Source organism: Podarcis muralis, chromosome 7, assembly GCF_964188315.1.
Source record: "Podarcis muralis chromosome 7, rPodMur119.hap1.1, whole genome shotgun sequence".
Classification (NCBI taxonomy): domain Eukaryota; kingdom Metazoa; phylum Chordata; class Lepidosauria; order Squamata; family Lacertidae; genus Podarcis; species Podarcis muralis.
This window is the reverse complement of record NC_135661.1, coordinates 45112769-45138200: the sequence shown is the minus strand read 5'-3', so window position 1 is coordinate 45138200 and position 25432 is coordinate 45112769. Positions and strand designations below refer to the sequence as shown.

Genomic DNA, 25432 nt, shown 5'->3' with positions numbered 1-25432 from the left:
TCAGGGGAAAGGTTCTTCCTTCTTCCCGATGCACACCAGCTCATTTGTTCTCATTAAATTTTAACAAGAACAGAGCTCTAGAGACAGAGGCAGTGAATGTGGTGCTCTCCATATGCTTGTAGTTCTTCAACTACATCTGGGCAGCCACAGGTCCCCCACCCCTGTAGTATAAGTTTGCTACCAGAAGACTATTCAGTGCATCTTCCTGTTTTTTAACTGCAAGAGTCCCCTGGTAATATATTCAGATTAAACGCCCCACACCATTCTCTGTTCAAAGTTGGAAGACTAGACACACTACTGTGATACAAAATTCACCCATGCCCTGCATCTAATTTGAGGCACAAACACAATGCTGTTATCCCCAACTGCACACCACTTCCACTTCTAAAGCTTGGTGTCCCTATTCATTTCCCCCAGAATGCTACCATGCCTTTCTTTTAGAAGCAATCAGTATTCTCGCAGCCCTGCTGCTTCCTTTCCGGTCCAAAACAGGCAAAAAGGAAGACAGGTAAGAAGCAGGGAGGTTTCCAATACACTCAGTATTTTTCTCTCTCTGTTTTTGCTCCCACAGGTCATTTTCAAGCCAAGTGCTATTCACATAATTAGTACGCAATGTGTATCCACAACAGAGAGAATTGTGGGAAAGGGAATCACCTTCTAGGGTTCACTCCCATCCCTAACCAGTAGCACCATCTTGGAATCGATGCAGTGAGGAATGGTTGAAAGAACTGGATATGATCAGCCTAAGTTATAATAAGTTAAGGAAAGACATGACTGGGATCTTCAAATATCTGAAGAGCTGTAACACAGAAAATGAAGCACTCATTCTCTCTTGCTCCAGAAGGCCAGGCCTTGAAACAAAGGCTGGGAACACAGGGAAGCAGATTTCAGCTAAGCCTTGGGAGAGGCATACCAAAGATATGAGCTTTCTGATAGTGGAACAGACTGCCTCAGGAAATGGTGATCTTTCCTTTTCTGGGGGCCTTTTAAGCAGCAACTGGATAGCCATCTGTCAGGGACTTTGCAGTAGTTTCACCCCAAGTTGCAGATTCTGAACTGAGGAGGGAGGTGGACTAGATGTTCTCCAAGACACCTTCAAACTCTTACGACTCTTATCTCAATTTCCTTGTGCAGATCTCATCCAATGAGCAGGTCTATAGACTGCTCTGCACATGGATGCACTCAAAACATCCTATGCTCTTTATTTCATGCATTCACAGGCTCTCTAGGACAAAGCTGGGTAAGCCCGTGAGTAAAATGTGGCTTACCAGGGCTCCCAATTTGGCTTGTGAGGCCATTTCCCCTAAGACATGCTCACCACTCCACACTTGACATCAGATATGAGGCAGGCACCCATGTGGCAACACCTAAACGTTTGGGAGCTTAATGCAAGCTCCCAATTCTTCCTTTCAGCTAGAGCAAGGTGAGCTCCCACTGCCAATCAGCTGGTGGGAGATGAAAGCAATTTTCATTTTGCAAACAGCCCTGCACTACTCCTTGGTTTTTGGAAGTTCAAAAAACAGTGCAGGGCTGTTTGCAAAAGAGCTTTCATACAGTCACACACTGAGCCTTGAAGCCCCAACAACTGGGCTTCAAAGCACATCATAGAAATACCAAGGTGATTGACAGAGAGACAGTTCCACTCACCTGTTAAATCTGGCCTGCTAAGGGTTGGAGAAGATCAGGATCTAGGCCAGAAAAGATTCCCCACCCCTGCTCTTAGCTCCACCAGTGACACCGTACACTACAAAATGGCATCTATCCTGATGTGTTCCCTGCACCATGGCGTCTCTGCTCCTTTCACCAGCAACTGAAGCCAACTTTTGTAGCTCTAAAGTCCTGCAAGGCCCTCAGGCTGTACTATAGCAGGTGGGCATTAAGCATGGAAGCTCAATGGCCTCTGCACGCTGCCAAACACTGATTAACATTGGCCTTGCCAAGAGCAAGATGCTTGCCAAAGGAGCTGGGGACAATGGGACTGTGCAAGCCAGACTGCCACTGCTGCAGTGGAAAGAATATGAAGGAGAAACGAGTTAAATTTATTGCTGCCCACGGCTGTGATGGAAGGTTCTTCAGACCACTACCAAGAAAACAGACATCAGATTATGTTGCAATAAAATATATGGGCAAGTGACGCCCATGATGCAAATAAGAACGCCTTACTCATTTACTGTTGGTAGGAAACGAGCAAATAAAGGAAATGCGTATTCTTTCTGCAGCAAAACCATTCCAGCATCTGAGTGGCACTCAGAGAAATAATAAAGGTAGACAGAAGGAAAAATTCACAATCCAGAATTTAAAGTCTTATAAATCATCTGAATGGCCTCCATCCTTAAATTATGGTACTCATCAAGAAACTGATCCTTAAAACTGCAACTCATTGCTGCACCTCAACACCAGCACAAGCTGGTAGCAGCTAAGAATGTGAACCAAGATGCCCCTGCGTTGTGGCTCATCTCAACCATGAAATCACCAACTGACCACAAGAGAAGGCATATTTTCTCATCCTCAAACATCCAAACCCCCCCCCCCTTAATACTGATTTATCAACAATGACCTACCTTACCGGATTGGATGGCCTTGGACTGCTGGTTGCCATCTGTCAACCCTACCTATTTCACCTGGTTGTTGTAATGATAAAAAGTACATCCCCCCCCCCTTGAGCTCCACTGTGGAAGGGTAAGATAAAAAAGTAACTAATAAATATACACATACAAATTACATCATTCTCTAGAGATGTGGCTGTTTACCTTGAACAGACACACTATTCCCTTTCCTTGTTAAATAGTCCCCCGCTCTTGTAGTCTTAAAGCAGAGATGAGGAACCTGTGGACTACAGTTCCCATCAGCACCAGCCAGACTGGTCAGTGGTCGGGGTGATGGGAGGCAGAGTACAACAACAGAGGACACCAACCCCGATATTCTGCTGCAGTCTTGCAGCAGAGAGCAGAGGCGGCTTCCCAAGGGCACATTTTTAGAGCAGTCTTGCTGGGAGCAAACTCGAAGCAGAGGTCAAAAGCGGTTAGGAAGCTATTTCTGGCTTTAACCTGGACTTGGTCCATTGAGAGCTGCAGTGCAGCATGCCCATCCTGCAGTCCTTTCCGCCTGGGCATTGCCAGCCTGACCTGCCAGCAGCCCAAGGGACAGATCCCAACAAGACTATTACAAGCAGCAAATCCATCACAGGTTCATACAGAACAACTGAAGTCACTAGAATCACAATTCTATTGCAGCACAGCAGCAACAAGGGAAGGGAGAAGTTGAGTTTCAAGAAAGCATCACGTTGAAGTAACTGCATCCCATCTGCTGAAGACTTATATCAGTGACTTGGCCCTAGGAGTGAGTAGATCAGTCCATTTCCGGCCTGTACAAACTTTGTGCATGTTGTTTCCATATAGATGTTTTTTACCAGTTCTACACCAATTATTCTAAATATATTTTACCCTAATATAACTCATTTTTGTCCATTTTTGTGCTGAGAACTCTACTGCAAATCTCAGAAAAGGGTTGTATCCAACATTAGTCCTACTGGTTGCACACCCACTGAAATTAATTAACTTAGATATATTAATTTCAGTGGGTCTACTCCCAGTTGAACTTGACTGAATGCAACCCAAGGTGCGAAATCTGAAGGATAATTACATTTCGATCTGTGTGTTGGTCCGGGAGGCGTGAATTAGGTCAGTTCGCTTTAAAATGCAGACTGCACAAAATTCTTCTCCATCCCTCCTTGGAACTTATGAAGTGTACAGCACAAGAGAGATGCTCCCATGGAGAACTAGGCAAAAAAGCACCACTACAAAACGCAGACTCGGGGATCTCATAAATGCTTAGACACCACAAAACGTGACTTAAGCAAGGAGTTTTATTCTACACCCACACATAAACAAGCACAGATATATACAGAGACCACGTGTTCCTGAATTGCTCTCTTCTTCGCCCACCTCTCAACTCCAGCCCAGCCCACAAGCAGCTTTGCAGCAATTATTTCAGCTAATAAGCTGTCATTTGGCAGAATCCACGTGGCTTTTCTACATAATCAACCAGCACAGGCATTGTTTGCTGTTGAAGGCTCAGGAAACGACTGCAGTCTAATTATTCTACAGACCTCCCATTAAGGGGAGGAGGGAGAACTTGCAAGATTAATAGGATCCTTTTTTAAAAAAAAGCCTTCAAGAAGCCAAGAGACAGAACAGATGGCCTCCTCCATTAAAAACAATATACTGTAGTTTCAGCTATATAGCCTTGGTCTCTGTTCAATCGCATAGGTTCCCAAAAATTGCATTACACATCTGTTGATCGCATTGGTTCTGGTTATTAAACCCTACAATATACCCGTTGTCCAAACTGCAATTATCCAAATGGCTTGGTGGTCTGAAATAGCTGTATGTTCCCACACCTGTTGATGTAATCCAATGTAAATAACCACAGTTGCATTCATACAGACTTTTGCTAATCTAAACCCATCAATGGGGTTAATAATGATAAATAAAATAAATAAAAATAAATAAATCAAGATTTTGCACACATTTATCAGCAAAAGGATTCACCTTTTTCTCCTTTCTACACATTAGTGAGCTATTTCTCACTAAGGCCGTGTTTGACCAGTTCCACCAAGGCTGGGCCAGGAGCAGATATGCTTTACCATACAAAATAAATAAATCCCAGTTATTAAGCTGTCATGTCAGAGAGGTGGCTTACACTAGGAACACTTTCCCTCAAATCTAGTTTACGATATGGAGGGCTTGTTTTGTGAACTACCGGTACTTATCAGGGAGAAAGCTTCTAGTGCAGCCTTCTCCCTGACAGGCTATATTTCTAAGGGCAAGGATTTAGTTATTTATTTGTATTGAGGAACGCGGAATCCTATGAGTCGCAATATGAAGTAAAACTGCCCAGATGCTGAGCTACAACCCACATCAGTAAGACTAGGAGCTTTCTTCCTTTCCTTTTTCCTTCATTTTCCCGCAACACAATCTGCGTTAACAAGCCTTCTTCGTATCTAGCTTGGTACCTTACCCCCACAGTGCAGAAAATCAGATGTGAGAATCAAGTTATCTTACTGTGAAAAAAGATACATGCTTTTGTTTTATTTCTTGAATTATTTAAATTTAGTTTTATTGGTAATTTATTATTATTGTAAAGCACTGTAATTTTGTGTTAGCACTTTTTTTTAAAAGGGGGAGAATCAATATATTTTATAAAGGAAGAAACAAATAAAAGCCACCCTTTTCACAACTAAAAGGGACATGACTATATTATAAGATTTGGAATTTCTTACGTCTTTTAATCCTCACCCAGCTAAGGGGCTGTCACATGGAGGATGACAGGCTTGTTTTCTTTTGCTCTGAAGGCTAGGACCCAAACCAATGGATTCAAGTTACAAAGAAAGGAGGTGCTGACTAAACAACAGAAAGTATTTTCTGACAGTAAGAGCTGTTCAGCAGTGGAACTCTCCTTCACTGGAGGCTTTTAAGCAGAGGCTGGAGGATCATTTTTCATGGATGTTTTAGTTGAGATTCCTCTATTGCAGGGGGTTGGACTAGATGACCTTTGGGATCCCTTCCCACTCTACAATTCTATGATTCTACAAACACAGAGTAGCTAAGAGAATGCTAAGCTTACAGTCAACAGCCTTAAACAAAGGAAGAGGAGTGATAAAATCCAAGGGTGCTATAAAATACGATGTGAATCATAAACCTGGCGCATTGAAATAATATATGGACTACACCAGGGAAATTTCTGTAATATTTTCAGAGCAAAGCTCTGCCCAATGAATGTTTTTCTTCCTCTCAAAAACATTTTTGGCAGAAAATGAAAGAACAATTGCTTGCTGCTGAAGAGGCTGAGGTCAGATGGTAAGGATTATAAATACAGCGGCTGGCAGGCTGACAGCTCTCCACAGGTGAATATGCTGGTGACTTTGCCATAAGCTTTGCCATATCGATGACTACTAAACCAGACAGGTTTGGCATTCTCTACTTGAATTCATTAGCTCGTGGCTTTAATCACAAGTTCAACAAAAAAACAACAAACCTAAAATGTAGGCCTTTGACCCTGTACCTGAGTTCTTTTCAAAGCCACGATTTGCTTGGCAAAATAACCTGCCCCATTTGGCCCAGGTTTACACCACATACAAATGTCACAATCTTCTAACTCCAGATCAATTAAGCCACAGAAACTACCACACCCTGATAATGTATTAAGGCCTGATCTATACCGGGAATCTTAAGGCTGTAAGGAGAACTATACCCACTTCAGATTGCAACTGGGCAGGAAAAACAATTGCGAATTGCCATTTAAAAACAGCCACCACCCTATCTTCCCCGTTGTGGTACTTTTCTGTTTGCTAAGAACTTTTCACATTTTATCGCCATCATGTCTAAAGTGACAAATTCTAGTCTACCATGTTACACAAGAAAAAACAGGACACAACAGAATGTAGGGCTTGGACAGCAAATCTCCCACCAGCCACAAAACCCACTACAGAACGGTCCTTGTGCAAATTACCATCACTTCCCTTAAGACTGTTGACAAAACAGAATAAATCCATGTGTGCTGCCCTGAATCCATTACCCTGGAGGAAGAAAGAAAATGTGATTTTAATAAATATTAACAAGCCATCCCATGGGTCTGAATCCCCATATCACCCATAAAAGTCTACTAGAGAAACAGAACTTTTCTCTTTCCAGAGTTCAACCACTATGGCAGCAAGCAAAAATAAGGAGGCTGAAGGATGCCAAGGCAAAAACCAGTCTGCTTCTAAGGATCTTGAAGATGTGCTCTTAGCGAAGCAGAAAGAGAAATCTGGGTTCTTCTGCCTTCCAGAGACACCCCTCAACCCTACAGCAAAGCAAGCAAAGAGAAATTCAAGCTTATACCCATGGCTGGCAGGACCATAACAAAGCTCTCCACCCATCACTAGTCAAGAGCGATAACTGGCTTTGGTAGCTGCTTCCTCCAAGTACCACAACCTTTGCACTCTATCCTGCGACTGCGACTGAGGTAATGTATCTAGTGAGCAGTTGCATCTCAGCCAGCCCAGTTACAAGCTAAATACATACCGCTCACCAGATAGAAAGTGTCGGGGGGGGGCCCACACTCGGCTATCCCAGAGCTGTCTGCCTTGTCTTTAAGTTTCCCCTGTCAAAATGTTTGCGGAGCCCCTGGAGACTTACATGTCCAGGTGTCCAGGCAGATCAGGCAGGGAGAGAAAGCGTGTCCGGCTCTTGTCGCGTTTCCTTTGTTCCACTCCCATGGACAGAGCGAAAACACTGAAGTCTTAAAGGCACTCGCTCTGAAGCACCCACCCCCTCCTGCCTTTGCCATGGAAACCGTCCGAAGCCATGTGATTGAGACAGGAAACCAAGGGGAAGCGCCTCCTTCCCACACCCCTCCTCACCCACACGGGAAGGAGACAGGAGACTGCTGCCATGCTGAGTAAGATATAACAAGGGGAGGCTGCGTTAAGGCAGGTCCCCCATCTCTCTCACACACAAGATTCCAGACCAATTCTGGGCAATCTGTTTAAAGGCAGAGCTCACTACCTTCCTTTTGAGTGTGACATCTCTTTGCCATGGGATCAGATCTCTTCAACTTGGGAGAACAGTGTGGAGAAATGTTGGCATATTGCAGAACAAGAGTTTGCTTAACGATAGCAGGGCCAGGATTACTTTTGGAAGATCTGTTGGGCAGGTTTTCCTTCTACTCAGAGTCTGGTTGAATTCCGTATTTGTGGCCAGGAAAGAATTGAAGCTCTGTCTCAAACTGGCTAGGGCACTAAGGTTTGGGTTTGGGTTTGGGCTTGGGCTTGTTTTGTGTACACATGGGGTTTCTTTTGGCATCCCACTGCAGTATGTGGCTTGGCTCACTTCCTTAAAGCTCATTAGATATATTTGTTTTGTTGGCATATTTCTGAAGTGCACCTCTTCTCTGTTTATGTCATATTGTCACCTTGTTTAATGGGTGGGTGTCCTTTCTTTTGGACAGGGGATTGAGCTATATGGACCTTCCAGCTTTTATTTTTAACTGGGGGGGGGGGGATATTCTCCACAGCATCTCATGAAATGGGTAGGAACTTGGACCGTTTTGTTTTGCAGCCTCACTAAGTTATCTGGTCTAGCAGTTCCTGGGTATGCATTAAGGAGAACGCAGGAGCTGTAACTCAGTGGTAAAGAAAATGTTTGCATGGATAAAATTCCCAAGTTCAATTCCTGGTGTCTCCAGTTAAAATGATCAGGTGGTTGGTAACAAAATGGACCTCTGCCCAGGACCCTGGAGAACCACTGCCAGAGTAATGATGAGATGGACCAATAATTTGGCTCAATGAATTTATGCCCTTCATCTTGGGGGACATGCAGAGATTGGATATGCACAGCTATCAACAATGGACACATTTAGAAGAACAACAGCAAACACATCACAGAGGCTTGCAACCCTATAGTTGCGCAGTCCAGCTTTGCTGATACAGGAAGGAAGGATGGTGGAAGGAGGGTGGGTTTGGGTTCCTTCTAAGGCTACCCACAATGTCTCCCTTGGCTCAGGAACCAGGAAGCCTCTTGAACCTTGTCTACTAGGCTTACCAAAGTTTAAATTTACCACTTGACTGGCTGAGGACTTCCCTGTATGTAGCTCAGATTCAGTTTCAATGCCAGGCAACAGGACAGTTCTAAATGCATGTATTGAAAATTTGACCCGTTTTGTCCTTTTATTCAGAACAGACCAAAAGTGCCAAACATGGGACTACAACCAAAGACATTTCATATTCCATTGGTTACACCCCAGTATCTCCTTTGATCCAGCTGGGCGATTCTAATCCTTAGGAAGCTTTAGAATTGCAGTCCCTGGCAGAGGCTTTCACAGCAGCCGAAGATAAGGACCAAGCAGAAGGCGACTCAGCAGTCACATCCCCAACCCCCAATCTGAGTAATCCATTGGCTCATCCTCTTGCACGGCTAAGAGCAACAACACTCTGGAGCAGCCTAGAGGAGACCAGGGAAGCAGCATGGCTAAGGTCCAAGACCTCCTTCCCAGTTATGCCATGAGTCACTATGACCTGTCCATTCTCTCCCCCCTTCTCTGCCAAGCAGTGCCTGCGACTCCCCTGTGCCTCAAGGTGCTTCTGCACTACCTTCTCCCCCCTCTGGAATTGTGTCATTATGAAAGAGTCCAAACGAAATGGCTGCCAAATGTCATATTCTAGCATCTTAAGAAATAAAGGACAATTTTTCTGACCTTCAAATTCAACACAATTAGAGGGCTAGCTTTTCACTTGTGTGGACTGGCAAACATCTGGAACAAGAAATGGCCTGCCAGGCAGCTGGCAATGTGGCTGGTACATTGCTTCACTTGCAATCATTACTTTTTTAGCACATGTGGATCCCTTTTTAATAAAATAAAATAAAATTCTGCATATCAGGTGTTCAAAAGGATTATGGAACTACATTCAGCCTCCCTATCTCCCCAACCCCACTAAGATGCTCATCAGCAGTATCTTAACTATCTTTGTATGTTTCAATTCCACCATTACATGTTCTGAAAGACAGTCCCTGTAAACAGTATCACTTTTCAACTGCCAGTACTGGCTTGATCTTCTTCTTCTTTTCAATTCCTTTCTTCCCGAGAGTGCACATGCATTAATAAAAAGGTCAAAACAAAACAAAATGAATGAATGTTCCAACTTTTCACTTGGAATTTTACAAATATCCTGGCAATCAAGTGCCGCAGCTGACCCAGGCAACTTTACCATAGTGAAACATGCAAAGCTGACTACATATACACCAAGTGACAACAAAGTTGGAAACTGGGAATTGTGAAGTCCAAGTGGAAGCCTCCTTAGTGTTATTTCCAGGCATCACAGCTGGGGAAAGACCACTGCAAATTTAAGAAGCATAAATGAAAGAAATTCTGGATATCCGTGGAACTGTTGACCAGATGACTCCAGGGCACTGCTAAATGCAGGCTCCAGCAGGGAAGAACCAGTTTACACAAATACTTCTATGGCCCATTACAAAATTTCTGAGTTCAGTGTGAGTCAGCCTGGCTCCTATTTCCAATGAAATGTACTCTGGAATGGAATAATGCTATGGAAAGCCAGCTTTTCTGTCTATCACACTTCACTACCATTTCGAGGGTGCCCAGTTAAGATCAGAGTCAACAGGAACAACTGTAAAAAGCAAACGCTTTTCGGTTATGAACTCAGGCTTTCTCTTCTGTAGATTTTGGCAACAGGCAGCCTCTGAGTGACTCCTGCATGGCTGTGTAGCGGCAAAGTCACTTTAAAACTAGACCCTGTTCCTAGCCATTCTCAGCCAATGAACAGAAGGGAACTAGAAGGCAAAAGAGTTTTCAGCATTTATGCTTCCCCTTCTCTCGCTTGTGCACAATCTGGAAGGAAGAGGTCATGCAAACTGGGGGCAGGGGAGGAATGAGGAAGTCTGAAAACTGAGGTAGTCATGGGGGGGGGAACTCGCCACCTGTTTATAAACATAAACAGATATGCCATGTGGTACAGATTAAATATCAGGAAAATTAAATTCTCCTTCTGATATAGGCAACAGCATTCTTTTAAGTGATACACAACGTGGAGAAATACCCTGTATAAACTTCCAAAATAATTCATTACACTTTTGAAAATAGGCTTGGGAATGTGTAGACCAAGCAAAACACAGCATTTGTGCAGTATGTGCATTTACCTTATTCAGAATACTAAATTTAAGTAGTGTCCATCTTTACAAATCAATGGAGATGTTGCTATTAACCTATTTAAATTTAATTTAATAATCTGACAAGTATCTGCAGGAACAACGATTGCTAAATGCATTAGAATCTTTGGGCACCAGCAAAAACACCAGTTAGCACAGAAAGCAGGCAATTAATTGCCCACTGGCATTGATTCGTATTTTAACCTTTTTCTCGTATATCCAGAAATTCTACTAAATTTTATCAGTTAATCTTATTAATTCCAAAATGGATGGGTACATACTAACAAATAGTAGCAAATCATCTGAATACAAACCTAATTTAAATTCCACTTGCTCATGCACAAAACCATAGATCTTCCTGTTCTGTCTAACTGCATGTGCCAACATTTCCAAAACATAGATCAAATATCAGTGGAGGGAGAGGGCAGTTTATCTTGTACCTTTCTCTATTATCAGACAAATCTGAAAGGATTCCATTTACCCTTACTTGAAACTTAGAAGAGTAGCACAATATTTGAATCCACTTTATAACATCATGAGGAAATTCAAAATTTTCCGAAGCAACATAAATGGTGTCTTATTTATGGTCCATCAGCTTTGAGTATTCAGCATCCCCTTAACAGCTGGAAATAATAATTGGATCATCATAAAATACCAAACCAGTTGCTACTGTTTATAAATGTTTATTTGAAGTGTATAAAGTAGAAGATCAGAAACTTATGGAACAATGGAACCATGAATTAGAGTGTGCCATGCAAGCTAAACAATGGGAAATTGCTTTAGAATCTATACAGAATGTTTCTTTAGATTTAAAATTGAGATTGAGTCAACAAAAAAATTGCATTTTGGGTATACTAGACTCCACATCAGATAGATGCTGGAGGTGCAATGTTGGAAATGCCTCATTGAGACATATGATGTGGACTTGTCCAGTGATACATCCTTCTTGGTTTGAAGTTGCTGTTCATATTAATCATGTACTGTTTTGGAGAAATCATTGATATTTGTGGGTGTTCATGTACTTTTAAATTATATTCCTGTTCATGGAGACTAAAAGGAGGACAACAGAAACAGACTTTATTGGTGCTTGTGGTTGCTAAGAGACTTACACTTCATATTTATCTTCGAAGGATAAATATTCACCATCTATTATGCAATTGTTTGAAGGCCTTAATGCCCTTGCTACATTTGAATCTACTTTCTATAAACACCAACTTTGTTTGGGTACATACTCAGACATTTGGAGGGCATATATCATTATGTATGTGTAAATTCAGATGGATGTACTGATGTTTATTGTTCTGCGAAAGTGAGCTGACGATTTTGCTTTTCTTACTGCCCTCTTTGTGTTCTTTTCTCCTTTAATAAATTTGCAAAAATAACAGTTATATATATGTGTGTATATAAAAAGGCACTAAAGCTGAGCAATGAGAAACAGAATGTGATTATTATAATATACCTCTCATGTGAGCAGGAACAACATTAATCTCTCCCTGTCTCTGAAACATAAGCAAAGTTAAATGTAAAGCTTGAGCAGTCTGCTGCCCAATTCTTTGCTGAACATATTTCTGGAGGCGGTTGTGGTGTACCCACTGTTCCTGCGCTATAAATTATAGCAGCTGGAGTCTGTGGGCATCAGCACAGCATTGCTAAATCTACTCCCTTCTGTGCAATTAGCAGTTCCCCTTAAAGTCTGAGGACATTTATAGGACTTAGGAACAGAGATAATGTGCTTCAACACTGCACATGGCCCAAAGGAAGACACTAAGGGTGTGGCTTAATCATCTTTTCCCACGTGACAACAAATTGGGGGCAGAGGGGGAGAGAGCGAGCAGCATAGCACCTGCTTTGCAAGTTGAAGATCCAGTGGTCGATTCCTGGCATCACCAGTTTAAAGGATCAGGTTGCAGGGGACGGGGGAAAGACCCTATTGGAGACACAGGAGAACTGTTGCCAGTTAGAGTACAGTATTAGGAAGCTGCCTTCTACTGAGTCTCATCATTGGTACATCTAATTCAGTACTGTCAACACTGATGGGCAGCATCTTTCTTGGGTTTCAGACAGGTCTCTCCCAGCCCTACCTGAAGATGCTGAGGAGGATTAAACCTGAAACTTCTGCATGCAAGGCTTGACCACTCAGTTATGGCCCTTCCCAAACTGGCTAGAGCAGAGTGGACAATACTGGATGAAATGGACAAATAACCTTGTATAAGGGAGCTTCCAGTGTTCCTCAGACATGTAAAGAACACCATTCTGCCACCATTAACTTTAGGCAGGTAAGAGTCTGCAAATATTCTCTTACTCTCACCAGGACAGGCAAAATTTCAACTAGGAAAAAGGTGTGAGCTGCTGGATGCTGGTCAGCTCACCTTGTATAAAGATCCTACTTCGACAAAGCTACAGTTAGCTTAACCTTGAGCAGCCTAGATATTTATAAGTAAAGGCCATATGATGCAAATTAAAAGACTAAATTATGCAAATGCATGCTTTTCCTAATTGCACAGTTCTGTAAAGCAGCCAGAATTAATAGAATTTGTGAATCGTGTTTACACAAGTGTTGAACTGAAACAGCACATTCAAACAGAAAGATTATAAAGTGAAAATTCGCGTTCAGTTTTTTACAAAACCCAGTCACTCACACTTTTAAGACATCCTATGCACTGAAGCATAGAAGATTACCTGCCAACAAAACTACAGTTCTCTAGTTAGAAAACCAAATTCAGTACTTCAGCAAATCAGCACAACACATACTTGGCCTGCATATCCTTGCTCTGTACATATTACAGTGGAACCTGCCATTTTAATTTTTCTTTTTATCAAGGTACACCACCACTGTCAACCCCAAAGAGTAATGTTTTGAGAAGAGGAAATCTTTGAGTGGTTATGTAATACATAAAAGTACGCAGCCACCTTGTACTGAGTCGGATCACTGACCATTCCAGCCCAGTAACATCTACAGTACTCTGAACAGCAGCAGTTTTCCATGGGAACATAGGGAGCTTTCACCAAATCAGACCATTGGCTCATCTAGCTCAGTATTTTCCGCACTGGGCAGCAGTGACTCTCCAGGGTTTCAGACACTGGACATTCCCAAGCTCTGCCTGGAGATGCCAGAGATTGAAGCTGTGACTTTCTGCATGCAAAGATGGGGAAACGCATCAGCTTTGCATGCAGAAGGTTCCCGGTTCAACCCCCGGCATCTCCAGGTCAGGCTGACAGACTCCGTTATGAAACTAAGGAGATATGCTGCTTCTGGAGAAATGCTGCAATGTGGACAAAACTGAGCTAGATGGCCCAACAGTCTGACTCAGCAGCTTCATTTTCTCTCGCTCAGGTTTTGGCTTACTTGGTTTGCATGCAGAAGGTCTCCGCTTCAGTCCCTGGCACCTCCATAAAAGGATCTCAAGCAGCAGGTGGCGGGAAAGGTTCTCTGCCTGAAAGTCTGGAGAGCAGATGCTACCCAGAGAAGACAATATACTGATCTGACCTGGTGTTTTCTAGGCCTGCTACCATTTTACTGGAAATGCAAGGACTTGAACCCAGGAGCTTAGGCAGGTATTCCACTCCTAAACCACGTTAGTTCCAGAAGCTTATAGTTCTAAAGAAACACCTCAAAGTACATTGCACTTCTTGAAGCAGAGTTAAAGAAAAGTGACATGAAGGCTACAAGGGAGCCAATCGCGCAGACTTCACAAGTTCCCCTAAAGCCTTTTTCAAAGCACAGTGTACTTGCTTCCAAATTTGGGGGGGGGGGTTCCTAGATTCTTCCTCTTCTCTAGTAATAGTCTGAGATTCCTATGATAAGGCAACTACAGTGGTACCTCAGGTTAAGAACTTAATTCGTTCTGGAGGTCCGTTCTTAACCTGAAACTGTTCTTAACCTGAGGTACCACTTTAGCTAATGGGGCCTCCTGCTGCCGCTGCGCAATTTCTCTTCTCATCCTGAAGCAAAGTTCTTAACCTGAAGCCCTATTTCTGGATTAGCGGAGTCTGTAACCCGAAGCGTCTGTAACCCGAAGCGTCTGTAACCTGAGGTACCACTGTACAGTCTGAGCATGGGATTCTGAAAGGCTAAGAGTCCTACTTACTGTTGCACTGCTGCTCAAGGTAAGGCCCCCACTCAACAAGACCATCCTTCTCTCACCTTTTAAAAACAAGCTTGACAACTGTGCCTAAGTAAATGTGGAAGCTAAGAAAGGGCAGAAGGTGCACACCTCTGATCAGGGGAAAGGGCTGTAGCCCAGTGGCAGAGCGCATGCATTGCATTCAAACGGTTCCGGGTTCAATCCCTGGCATTTCCAGATAGGGCTGGGGGACTCTTTTCTGAAGCCCTGGAGAGGTGCTGCCAGACAGTGTGGACAATACTGAGCTAGATGGACCAATAGAATGACTCAGCTTTCTACATTCCTATCAGATGTGAGGTACTATTCCAGAATTGACAAGAAGAGAAACTTTGTAGGAAAGGGTCAGCAAGCAGCTTGTGCTCAATGGGAGACGGGGGGGGGGGGAGGAGAGAGAGAAGTGTTCTAGTGTACATTTCTTGTGTAAGTCGCCTGCCAATCCATGATCAGCACTGGACCTGCAGAGGCGTTGTACCTGCATTAGCTGCCATCCTCTGTGCAGATGGGAAATGTCAGGTCTCAGTTGCCCTGGAGGCCCAAATCTCAGAGCAGCAGTCACTCTCACTGGATAAACATTAACTCTGCTGAGGCCTCTCTGTCCCGGTCTGTCACAGGCAGAGAGCACAGGCTGTTCTAAGCTTCATGGAACCCTTTCAAACCAACCGTCCAAATTAAAGTGAGCCTAGGGAAGAAGGTAGCCAGGACACTCCAAAGCAATCACATGCAACAAGCACCCAAAGATTTGAGGGCAGAGGGAGAACAGGGAGCAGGTTTGTCAGAGCAGCTGCATTTTCCATTGTTGTGTTAGGTGGTGGTGGTGGTGTGCGTATGGGAGTTTAATGCTAACTACATCAGACGCTAAGCCAACGAGTGATGCTGTCCAGCCTGGCTTAGGGATAAGATGGCAGAAACATCAAAGTCCTAGATGGGAAAACTGAGTCCCATGCTAGGCAATGAGGCCTTTGCACAAACCTCTGTTATACCTGTTATGGCAGCACATTCCCCATGAGCATGAAAAATTAAGCAGCAGTGCCTTCATCAATATTCCTCAATAACCAAGCATCTTCCTCAGTATCAACCATCAGTATTGTGCCCTACAACAGGCAGGTGAGGTGCCACCACTGGGCTATCAGCACTGACCCATGACATGGCCTTATCTGTGGCAATTTCCTATCTGTGGAGCACCCTCCCTGGTAAGCTATGCCGGTCTCCCTCATTGTTGACTTTCAGGAGAAACTTAAAAACATTTCTGTTTACCCAGGCTGAAAAATCACTGTTACTAGAAACCCTGACTTCACTGGTTGAGAGAATCTTTTATTTTTAGAAGTTTTTAAAAAAATCAAAAAACCTATTTTTAGGCTATTTATATTATTGATGTGTTTGCCGCCCTGTGCTCCTTCAGAAGGAAGGGTGGGATATAAATTGCATTTTTTAAAAGGAAGAGAAATGAGTAATAGGCACCAAATTGGGCCACTTTAAAACAGCATCAGACAAATCAATGGAGGGCAAGGCTATGACTGGCTATTAGACATGATGGCTACATAAATATCAGTTGCTGGAGCACAAAAACCTGCTTATGTTTGCAACTAGGAGAGGTTAAAAGTGAAACAGACAACAAAGCAGCAAAGCCTTCCTGGGCAGGTCAAAGGTTGTGCCCATTCTGCACACTCTGAGGTCTGTTCCTACTATATTCTCTAGGAACATTCACATGCCCTATTATGCCAGTTAATTTTTTAATTGATGGTTTAGATATGGACACAGTTGCCATGCTTGTTTTTGTTAAAGATGAAAGAATCGGACAGGAAGGGATGGTCTTCCCTTGTTTTAGGTGGGGTAGAGAAATGTCTCAGGATACAAAAATTCATTCCTGGACTGCAGGATCACATAACCAAAAAGCAGTAATTCAGGGTGGTGAATTTCCCAGAGTTCTGTTTTTTCCTTAGAAAGCTTTCCTTTTTCTAAGTTCATTAGTAACAGCGGATGGGCACCAACTGCAAATAGAGTTTAGCTTGGCAGCTTAAGCTTTTCACTTTGCTTATGATACCCCCAAAAATAAACACTCTAAATTAGATCACTCTCTTCTGAGACATCAGAAAATTTCCTGATGCAAACTGAAAATTACCCCATGCAAATTTAGGCTAATTTGCGTAAGAACATTTTCCAGGTCAAATATTTCTGGAAAGTCCACATCACTGCTAAGGACAGAAACTTTATTTCATGTAATGCAGGGCCACACAACTTTTTCCTCTGCGGATCTCCATCTTTTCTTCCCTTGACTTCTTCTCTACTCCTCCCAACCCCTCCCCATGCTGTAAAGCTGCTTTCATCCCAACAGCTGTCTCCGGCCTGAGGAACAGTTTTCAGAAGGTATAATGTCTAAACAAGTTTGCTGCTGCCTCAGCATGCTAAGAGCCAAGAATAATCTTAGCCCCACGCCTACCCTGACCTTCCACATTGTCATCCTCCTCCTCCATGCCTTCACTAGCCCTGCAGGGAACACCTCCCACCACGAAAAACACTTGGTGAGCTATGTGGGCTTCACAGTGAATGAGATTCTCCCGGCATTCCAAAGGAAGGGCTGAGAGACCAAATTCCACAACAATCAGCATGCAGAAAAGAGCCCAGTCCAGGCTACAAGGAGCAAAAGGGTTGCCAGAGTAATTGCTTCTCTCCAGATCCCCCTATAGGGGTAGGGGAGCCCTACAGGTGTCGCTGAACCACAAGTGCCATCTTTCCTGACTACTGACCATGTTGGCTGGGCTGATGGGAGTGAAATCCAACAATATCTGGAGGGCCTCAGGTTTCACACTCCTACTCCTGCATGAACAGGGTAGGTGGGTGGAATACCCACGCCATGCATGCAAGTTACAGTATAGAAGAGCAAAGGTGCTACACGTGCAGAGCTGAGAAGGCATTTCCCCATCATTTTCGTGGGAGGAAAGGCAGATGGCATCAAACAGATAAGCTGAGAGAAGTTTGGCACTAAAATGCTTCTAGTCCTTTTGAAACGTGCAGCAGAAAATTTTCCCTAGGAGATTCCACACTCGCATTAGCAATGATGACCAAACGCCAACTGAAAATAAATATGCAAGCTTGGCAGTTTCAAAAGTATTCAGCTTTGTTTACTAAATACAAGTAAAATAAACATTCTAAGTTTGATAATTCTTGAGGTCATCTGAAAATTTTCTCATGCAAACTGCAAACTAAATTTTCCCCAATACAAATTACCATATGCCAGGGGTGAGGAATCTTTGGTCCTCCAGATGTTGTGGACTACAACTCCCTTCAGCCCAGCAAGCATAGCCAATGGCCACGGATGATGAGAGTTGTAGTTCAGCAACATCCAGGACTGGCTCAATATATTTTGGCACCTGAAGTGAACCACAAAATGGTGTTCCATCCTTCCATGGCCAGGGAAGAAGGGGTGAATGAAGATCTACATCAGGACCAAGGGACGAATAAAGATCTACACCAGGCATAGGCAAACTCAGCCCTCCAGATGTTTTGGGACTACAACTCCCATCATCCCTGACAACTGGTCCTGTTAGCTAGGGATGGTGGAAGTTGGAGGGCTGAGTTTGCCTATGTCTGACCTACACAACGGGGGGAAGAGACCAGCAGTGCCTCCTATTGGCCAAAAGGTCACTGTAGAGGTGGCATGGGGGCAGATCTGGCTTCCAAGGAGCGCACCAGAGCGGTTGCTGCTACAGCAGGCAATGCATTCCTTTGAGAACAGGTCTGCTGCCACTGTGGATCCTGCCGCCTGAGGCAGTTGCCTCACCTTGCCTCATGAGTGGCTTGGCTCTAAACATCTGAAGCGACAAATATTCTCCACGCCTGCCCTATGCAAATTAGCAAATCTAGACTGTGTTACTGTGGTAATGACTACCCCAATTTGTCCCTCCTGTGTCCTTATCTAACCCTGAAATCAACAAAACAGGCATCCTAGGGTCTGGCTTTCACAGCTGGTGATGCAGCAAACAAACGGAGGAAACTCAAGCATTATCAGTTCCACATTTGCAAAATAGGAAGTGCAGTATGCTTTTCATAATTATTTAACACTCACAGATGCAACAACTCATTCATCAAGACCCTTGCAGGGAGCATTTTGGTGGATGAGTTTCCCCAGTGCTTCAACAGTCACATGTGGTTTTGCAGGTGAACATTTAATGACAGGCTGATGAAGCATGATAGGGCAGAGCGACACGGACCCCCCAATTCCTCAGGAGTGTGGAATATGGTGGAGAGAGCAGGGTTCAAAATCCTGAGGGGGGCACTACACTTATGTGTATGGGACATGATTGTATTTCAGTCATACATACTTTGCATGTAGGAAGTCCCAAGAATCAGCCCCTGGAACCTCCAGTTAAAAGGATGAGGTAAGAGGTGATGGGAAAGACCCTGGAAAGCTGTCACCAGCCAGAAAAGATGCTACTGGGCTAGATGGGCAAATAGTCTGACCTGGAATCAGAGGAAGAAGGGTCATCAAATGTCATTTAGTCAATTCCCCTGAAGATGCCAGAAATGCATTGGAGTAAGACCTGGTATAAGGCTGTTTCCCCATTTCCTATCAGCAGAAAGCTGCCTTCTATTGAATCAGACCGTTAGACAATTTAGCTCAGTACTGTCTACACTGGCAGCCAGAGGCTCTCCAGCATTTCTGGCACAGAATCTTTCCCAGGTCTACTTGGAGATGCTGGGGATTGAAGCTGGACCTTCTGTATGCAAAGTAAATGCTCTCTGCCCCTTCCCCTAAACACAATGCAACCTCCGAGGTTGAAATATCATGTGGAATCTCAGTGTGGAAGGAGAGAGGATTTTAATCCTCTCTCCTTGCACCTGCAAATGCACCTGCTACAAGGAAAAAAATCATCTGGAGGGGGGTATTCTCAGTGCAGGAAATGGTGCATACCAAGCTTTGATTTCATATTGTAGCCTTGGCAGCTCCTGTGTGTTTGTATATTTTACAGACAATCAAAAAATGCATAATGTTTAAGAAACTGCCCTGAGAATCTCAGCTTCCACATTTTAAAGCAAAGGCAAGGACCCGGTTCTTATGACTGCAGAGAAAGGCTGGGTAAAATGTATGGGAAATGCCACATGAAATTACACAACCATAACTGAACAGCAACAGAAGAATAGGATAGGATTTCTGGTGATTGGGGGGCTGAGCTTTGGAGCCCTGCATAGCTAAAGCATAATAAGTTATGCTAAATGCATGCAAATGTGCTTGATCTGCATAAATTATACACAACACAGAATCTGGGCAATTCCAATGTAAACTGTATTTGTTATGCAGAAAACATATTTCCCTTTGATAGGGAAAAGGCAGCCAACATAACTAGTGTTTGCCCCAAGGAAGGCAGAAAAATCCATGCAAGACCTAGACTCCAAAGGCTCAGAACATAGCAGCCTCTGCTTCCAGCTTTTAATGCTCTCTGTACCAAATTCACTTACCATCATCACCTCTTATGACTTCCAAGAATGTCCTAAGCACTCCACAGGGAAGAATAATCATGAGGTTGTAAAGGCCATGGATAAAAGTAAATAAATGGCTGTTCAAGGCCTTCCCTCCTATTAACCACTGGGTCCCCACAAGTCCCACAAATAACATGAGAAAACAGGCCTATTAGATTACATATTAATAATAACATTTACAGCCTAAACAGGAAAACTGTTTTTTTATACTGTTTAGATAGATAAAATGCAACAGGAACACACAATCAAACCATAGCACAACACAGCAACAGGAAATAGCTTTTAATAACCTCCTGCCTCTTCTGGACGACAGATGTCCAAACTGCAAACTCAGAAGGAAGTCACATGGCCTAGGAAAGATGTCATGGAACAAAACACAAGGGGGGGGGAGAGCTGTATATATTGCAAAAGTTCCCAAAGATGCTGGAGAGAACTGAGGTTCAGTTTCTCCGGAAATTATTTACAGCACATTTCCACACATGTGAGAAGCCAGAAAAGAAACAAGGGGAAAGAAACAGGCTCCCTGGGACTGGAATCAGTTAACAATGGGTCCACCTTTCTACAGATTGCCCCTTTCTGTGTGAAGTCCTTGCCGTAGCAAGCAGTAGCAGCCTGGTCCCAAGAGGCGGGCAAAGTTTGCCTCACCAGACATCAAAAGGAGATTGAGACTATCCAGCAACAGCTACTGCTTGTGAAAACACCAGACGAAAAGGCAACCCACCTCAGAGGTGAAACAACCTACACTTGAGGGAAGAAACAAGGAGAAGAGTGAGCACAGAGTATGCCTATGACCCAGCCAGTTTCCAGACCAGCCTATAACACTGACTGGCATACAGCAGAAGTCAACAATCTCCTTCTACTATAACACATCTTAGATCTAAAGAGGCCATCTCAATTCTGTAGAAGCTGAATAGGGAATGAGGCCCCAGGGAACTCAGTAGGGGAGACTTCTGAATATATATGCTTAGAAATGGTAGAGCTGGAAGAGACTTTGGAGGTCATTTATCAACCCCCCTGCTCAGTGCAGGATATAACTACAGCATCCCTGACAGAACTGTGTTGCATTAACTCCAGCACTTATATTTGAACTCGTGAGCAGGGTTAGTTCATCAGCATTATCATTTAAAGATAGTCCCCAGCAATGTGAATATTAAAGTAAAAAAACCAGAGTAATCATGCACTATCCTGATCCTGGGGTTTTGGTTTTTTCCAGAATTTAACTGTGCACATCCAGAGACTGCCGTTTTTACTAAAGAGAAGCTTAGCATCTGGGTTCTCCTCCAGAGGGCTGGGAATTGGATATGCATGACACAAGTAAATATGATGCCATCTTAAGTGTATTTTGTGAAAATAGCTCAGCTGTTCTGTTTGCTCTCATTGTAGCTTGGCTCTCTGTATTTCCTTATGCTTCTTATCCAGTTCTGCTTTCAGAAAGGCATTCACTTGAGTTAAGAAAATACAAGTTAACAGCAGCCAAGTGATAGCTTCGTTCTCAGGTTTCTGCCCACAATCTGTCCCCCAGTCTACTCTCTCTGCTCCACATTGCTTTACATTGGGGTGGGGAACCCCAGGTCCATGGACCAAATGCAATCCCCTGAGACTCTTCCCCAGGCCACGCCTTATCCCAAGGGTAGCCCTGCTCTGTGTACTCCTCAACTGCTTTTGTCTGGCTGGAAAATGTCACTGAACTGCAATAATGCCTCTTACTTGCCAGGACAGAAGATAAAAAGATGTGGATGGTGGGAGTTTGTAGAAGCTTCTGGCTTTGGTGTGGCTGCAATGTACTCTACTGTACAAAAGTTAAGAGTCATATCCTTTGCTCCACCCACTTTTGCATCTGGCCCTGGCCCTGCCCACCACTGACACATGGCCCTTGGTCTGGAAAAGGTTTCCCACCCCTGGCTGCATCAACTGTATCTCAATATGCAGCACCACAATTTGTACGCCTCCGTGATGGAGCGGCTCACAGGCTTCTTGAGGAAATGAAACAGAAAGGAATTCCCTTTCCCTGCTTGATCGCAGTGATCCTCATAAAACTTCCAGATATCAAGTCTCACAAACCTATTTGGATATGATTAAGTACAGAATACACACTTGTCTTAGCATCTGCTGAGAAACAAGATTAACTTTAGATCTAAACTTCAGACTAAAAACAAGCCTTTGGTGCTGCTTTAACAGGAGATACACAACCCAAGCCTAAGGATCCAGAAACTGAAAAATGCTCTAGGCCCCTTGGGCACTCCTCAAAGGCAGGCACAGCTGAGAATTCACTAAGATCTAAAGTGCAAAAGCACAAGCACCATTTAGGAAACAGCAAACTGGTTCCTAGGCTGCTCTAAAATATTCAACCCGCAGGACCAAATTCCTCTTGTCATTTACAAAGCTGTTATATAAATGGCACAAGGACACAGCAGAGAGAGAAAAACACCAATCCAGATAAAGTGCTACTCATTTCACAGTGCTGGCCTTAACTTTGGCACCCTTGTCAAAACTATTTAAACGGGCCTCACACTTGGCCAAAAGCCCACTGGAATATTCGAGCTGGTGGCAGGACTGTGTTTGACCCTTTTCCTAGTCCGTTCTCACCTTCCCATAGTATCAGATCTCTCTCACAGCAGTCCCAAGAAGCACCATGTATGCCAAGTAGCTCTGAGAACAACAGAAAGGCCATTCCATCTACTGCAGCAGCAAGAATAATACTGCTCCCACTACGAAGCACTGCACCAGGCAGCCACCAAGCATTACTTAGTGCAGAATTCCCCAAACTGATGGCCTTCAGTGCCCTCATCATCTTTAACCATTTGCTACATTGGCTGGTGCTCATGGGAGCTGGAGCCCAACAACACCTGGAGGATAATAGGCTGGGAATATGATCAGCCCTGCCAGTTCAGGTTCATCATGCCCCAGGCAAAGCAACAACCACTGCAATTGGGAAACAAGAGGCTTATCAAATTTGTTTACTCAATGCATCCCATACGGTGCTAAAACAGAAACCCTATGCCTTTTCATCTTTTTGGAGATACAAGTAGAAAGATCCTTAGAAATATGAGGCAGGTTAATAACAGCCTATTTCTAGGGAGCACTATGTCCAGTTCAAGGTGCCACATTTTAAGAAGCATTTTGATGAACAGGTGCATGTCCAGAGGAGAAGGATCACAGATCCTCCAAGTGTCCCTATTTTCCAGGGATGTCCCTGATATAGAGAAGCCGTCCCAATTTCTGATTTGATTCCAGAATGTCCCACTTTTCCTTAAGATGTCCCTATTTTCATTGGAGAAATGTTGGAGTGTATGGAGTTATCCGACCTCCGAGCCACCTGAAGGCAATCCTGCAAAGGGAAGGGTTTATTTAATGTTTAATGTTTTATTTTGTTTTTATATATGTTGGAAGCTGCCCAGCATGGCTGGGGCAACCCAGTAAGATGTGTGGGGTATAAATAGTAAAATTATCATTATGGAATGGGACGTCCCTACCTATTTTCATCGGAGAAATGTGATCAGCCTATGTGATCAGGATGGCAAGGGATCTGGAAACCAATTCCTAAAAGAAATGGTTGAAAGAGCTAGGTATGTTTCACCTGTGCAAGAGAAGATTAAGAGAAGATATTATATCTATATGCAAATATTTGAAGGGCTATTATGCAGAAGACGCTGCTCCAGAGGGAAGGGCTAAAACCAATGGGTGGAAATGGGAAGGAAGCAGATTTCAGCTAAAGATCAGGAGAAACATCCTAATGGTAAGAGCTGTTCCACAGTGGGGCAGACTTCCTCAGGTAGTGGTGGGCTCTCCTTTGTGGTGGGTTTACTTAAGCAGAGGCTAAACAGCCACCTATCATGGATGCTGTAGCTGCATCCTGAACTGAGGAAGGGATTGAAATAGATCTTTTTCAGTTCTATGATTCTGCACATGCAAAAACTGAGGCATCTTCCTCTCGACCACACCTAAAAGGACAAAACATTCTTTTATTATTATTAATCCCCAAAACTGGGAGTTCAAGAGCTGAAGGACACTTGGCAGAAACTAACGTCTGCATTCAAAACAATTTAATCAGTTTTTAACAGAGGCCGGCCTTGAAGCCAGAAACATGAAGATCACATACTGCAAATCCACCTGGTCAAACAATTGAGAGCCTCCATATTCAGAAGCAGTCCTTCCAAGTTATAACCCAGATTATACATCAGTGAGCCACATGCAACAAATAGATTTAGCTGTCAAAAGTTGTCAGCAACAAATGAACAAATTCAGTACATATATCAAGATGGCCAAGTTGAGGAGGGCACCCTAAAGTCCTCAGCCACCATGTTGAAAGTGAAAGAAAACATTTCAACCATGGTACTGTTACGCTTATTATTCTTACCCTGTAAGAAGTTATGGGGTTTATTCTGGAAGGTCACTGGGGGCTTATTTGTGTTTTGTAGCATTAGCATTATTTGCAAATAATGCAGTTGAGCACACTATTTAAGCACTCCAACAGTCACAACCCACTACTTTTGCATCATATCTCTAGGGAGACAACCAGCACCCCAAGATGCCTACAGAGTCCAAAAGAAGCTCTTTGTCTCACCTTTTTCAGTCTGACAAAAGTCACTTCCAGACCTGTTTATTGAGCATTCAAATGCTTTGTTTGCATGAAGTTAGTGGAGCTATTTACTGAACATTCATTCCTAGTTGACTGTGGCGTTGTTACCCCAGACTTTCCAGGTTATATTCCTCTCCTTACTGTGAAAAATTCAGACTTTTTTTTTTTCTAAAGTGGGCTTGTTATGCAACAGCACCTAATCCACTTTCATTGTGCAACCTGAATTTGTTGGGAAGCAGTTGTATCCCACTTGCAAAATGAAAATAGTGACAGTTCTTGCAAACTGAAGTCATCTCTCCACACAGACACTTGGGTTACATCACCCTTACCTAGGGTGCAGGGAGAGGTATATTTTCTTTTGCCCAAAGAACCCTCCAACTATTTCCTAGTCATTATGGGCCAGCTATTCAGAGGAATCAGCCAATTACCGTAACAAAAGGAAGACACTTAGCATCTCTGCTGGGATAGTTAAGCTAGCCCCCAGGTCTTCTATCCAACCCAGAGAGTTGCCTGTACTGTACAAGATAAACCCTTCTAGCTCATATGCCCAA

At 43.6% G+C, this 25432-nt stretch overlaps 1 protein-coding gene across 5 annotated transcripts in view; it reads right to left on the bottom strand.

Moving 5' to 3' along the window:
- The window catches only part of RIPOR1 (RHO family interacting cell polarization regulator 1), a 100606-nt gene that overhangs the window by 56654 nt on the left and 18520 nt on the right, over window positions 1-25432 (bottom strand). For 2 of the 5 annotated variants that reach the window (XM_077931690.1, XM_028739763.2), the window contains exon 1: window positions 7179-7344. The exons of 2 other annotated variants lie outside the window; for them this stretch is intronic. In XM_077931690.1, the coding sequence (XP_077787816.1) occupies window positions 7179-7329 (151 nt within the window). In that variant the 5' untranslated portion in view covers window positions 7330-7344. Of the gene's footprint in view, window positions 1-6510; window positions 6569-7178; window positions 7345-25432 lie in introns of those variants that run through there. One more of the 5 variants, XM_077931691.1, reaches the window with a different exon arrangement.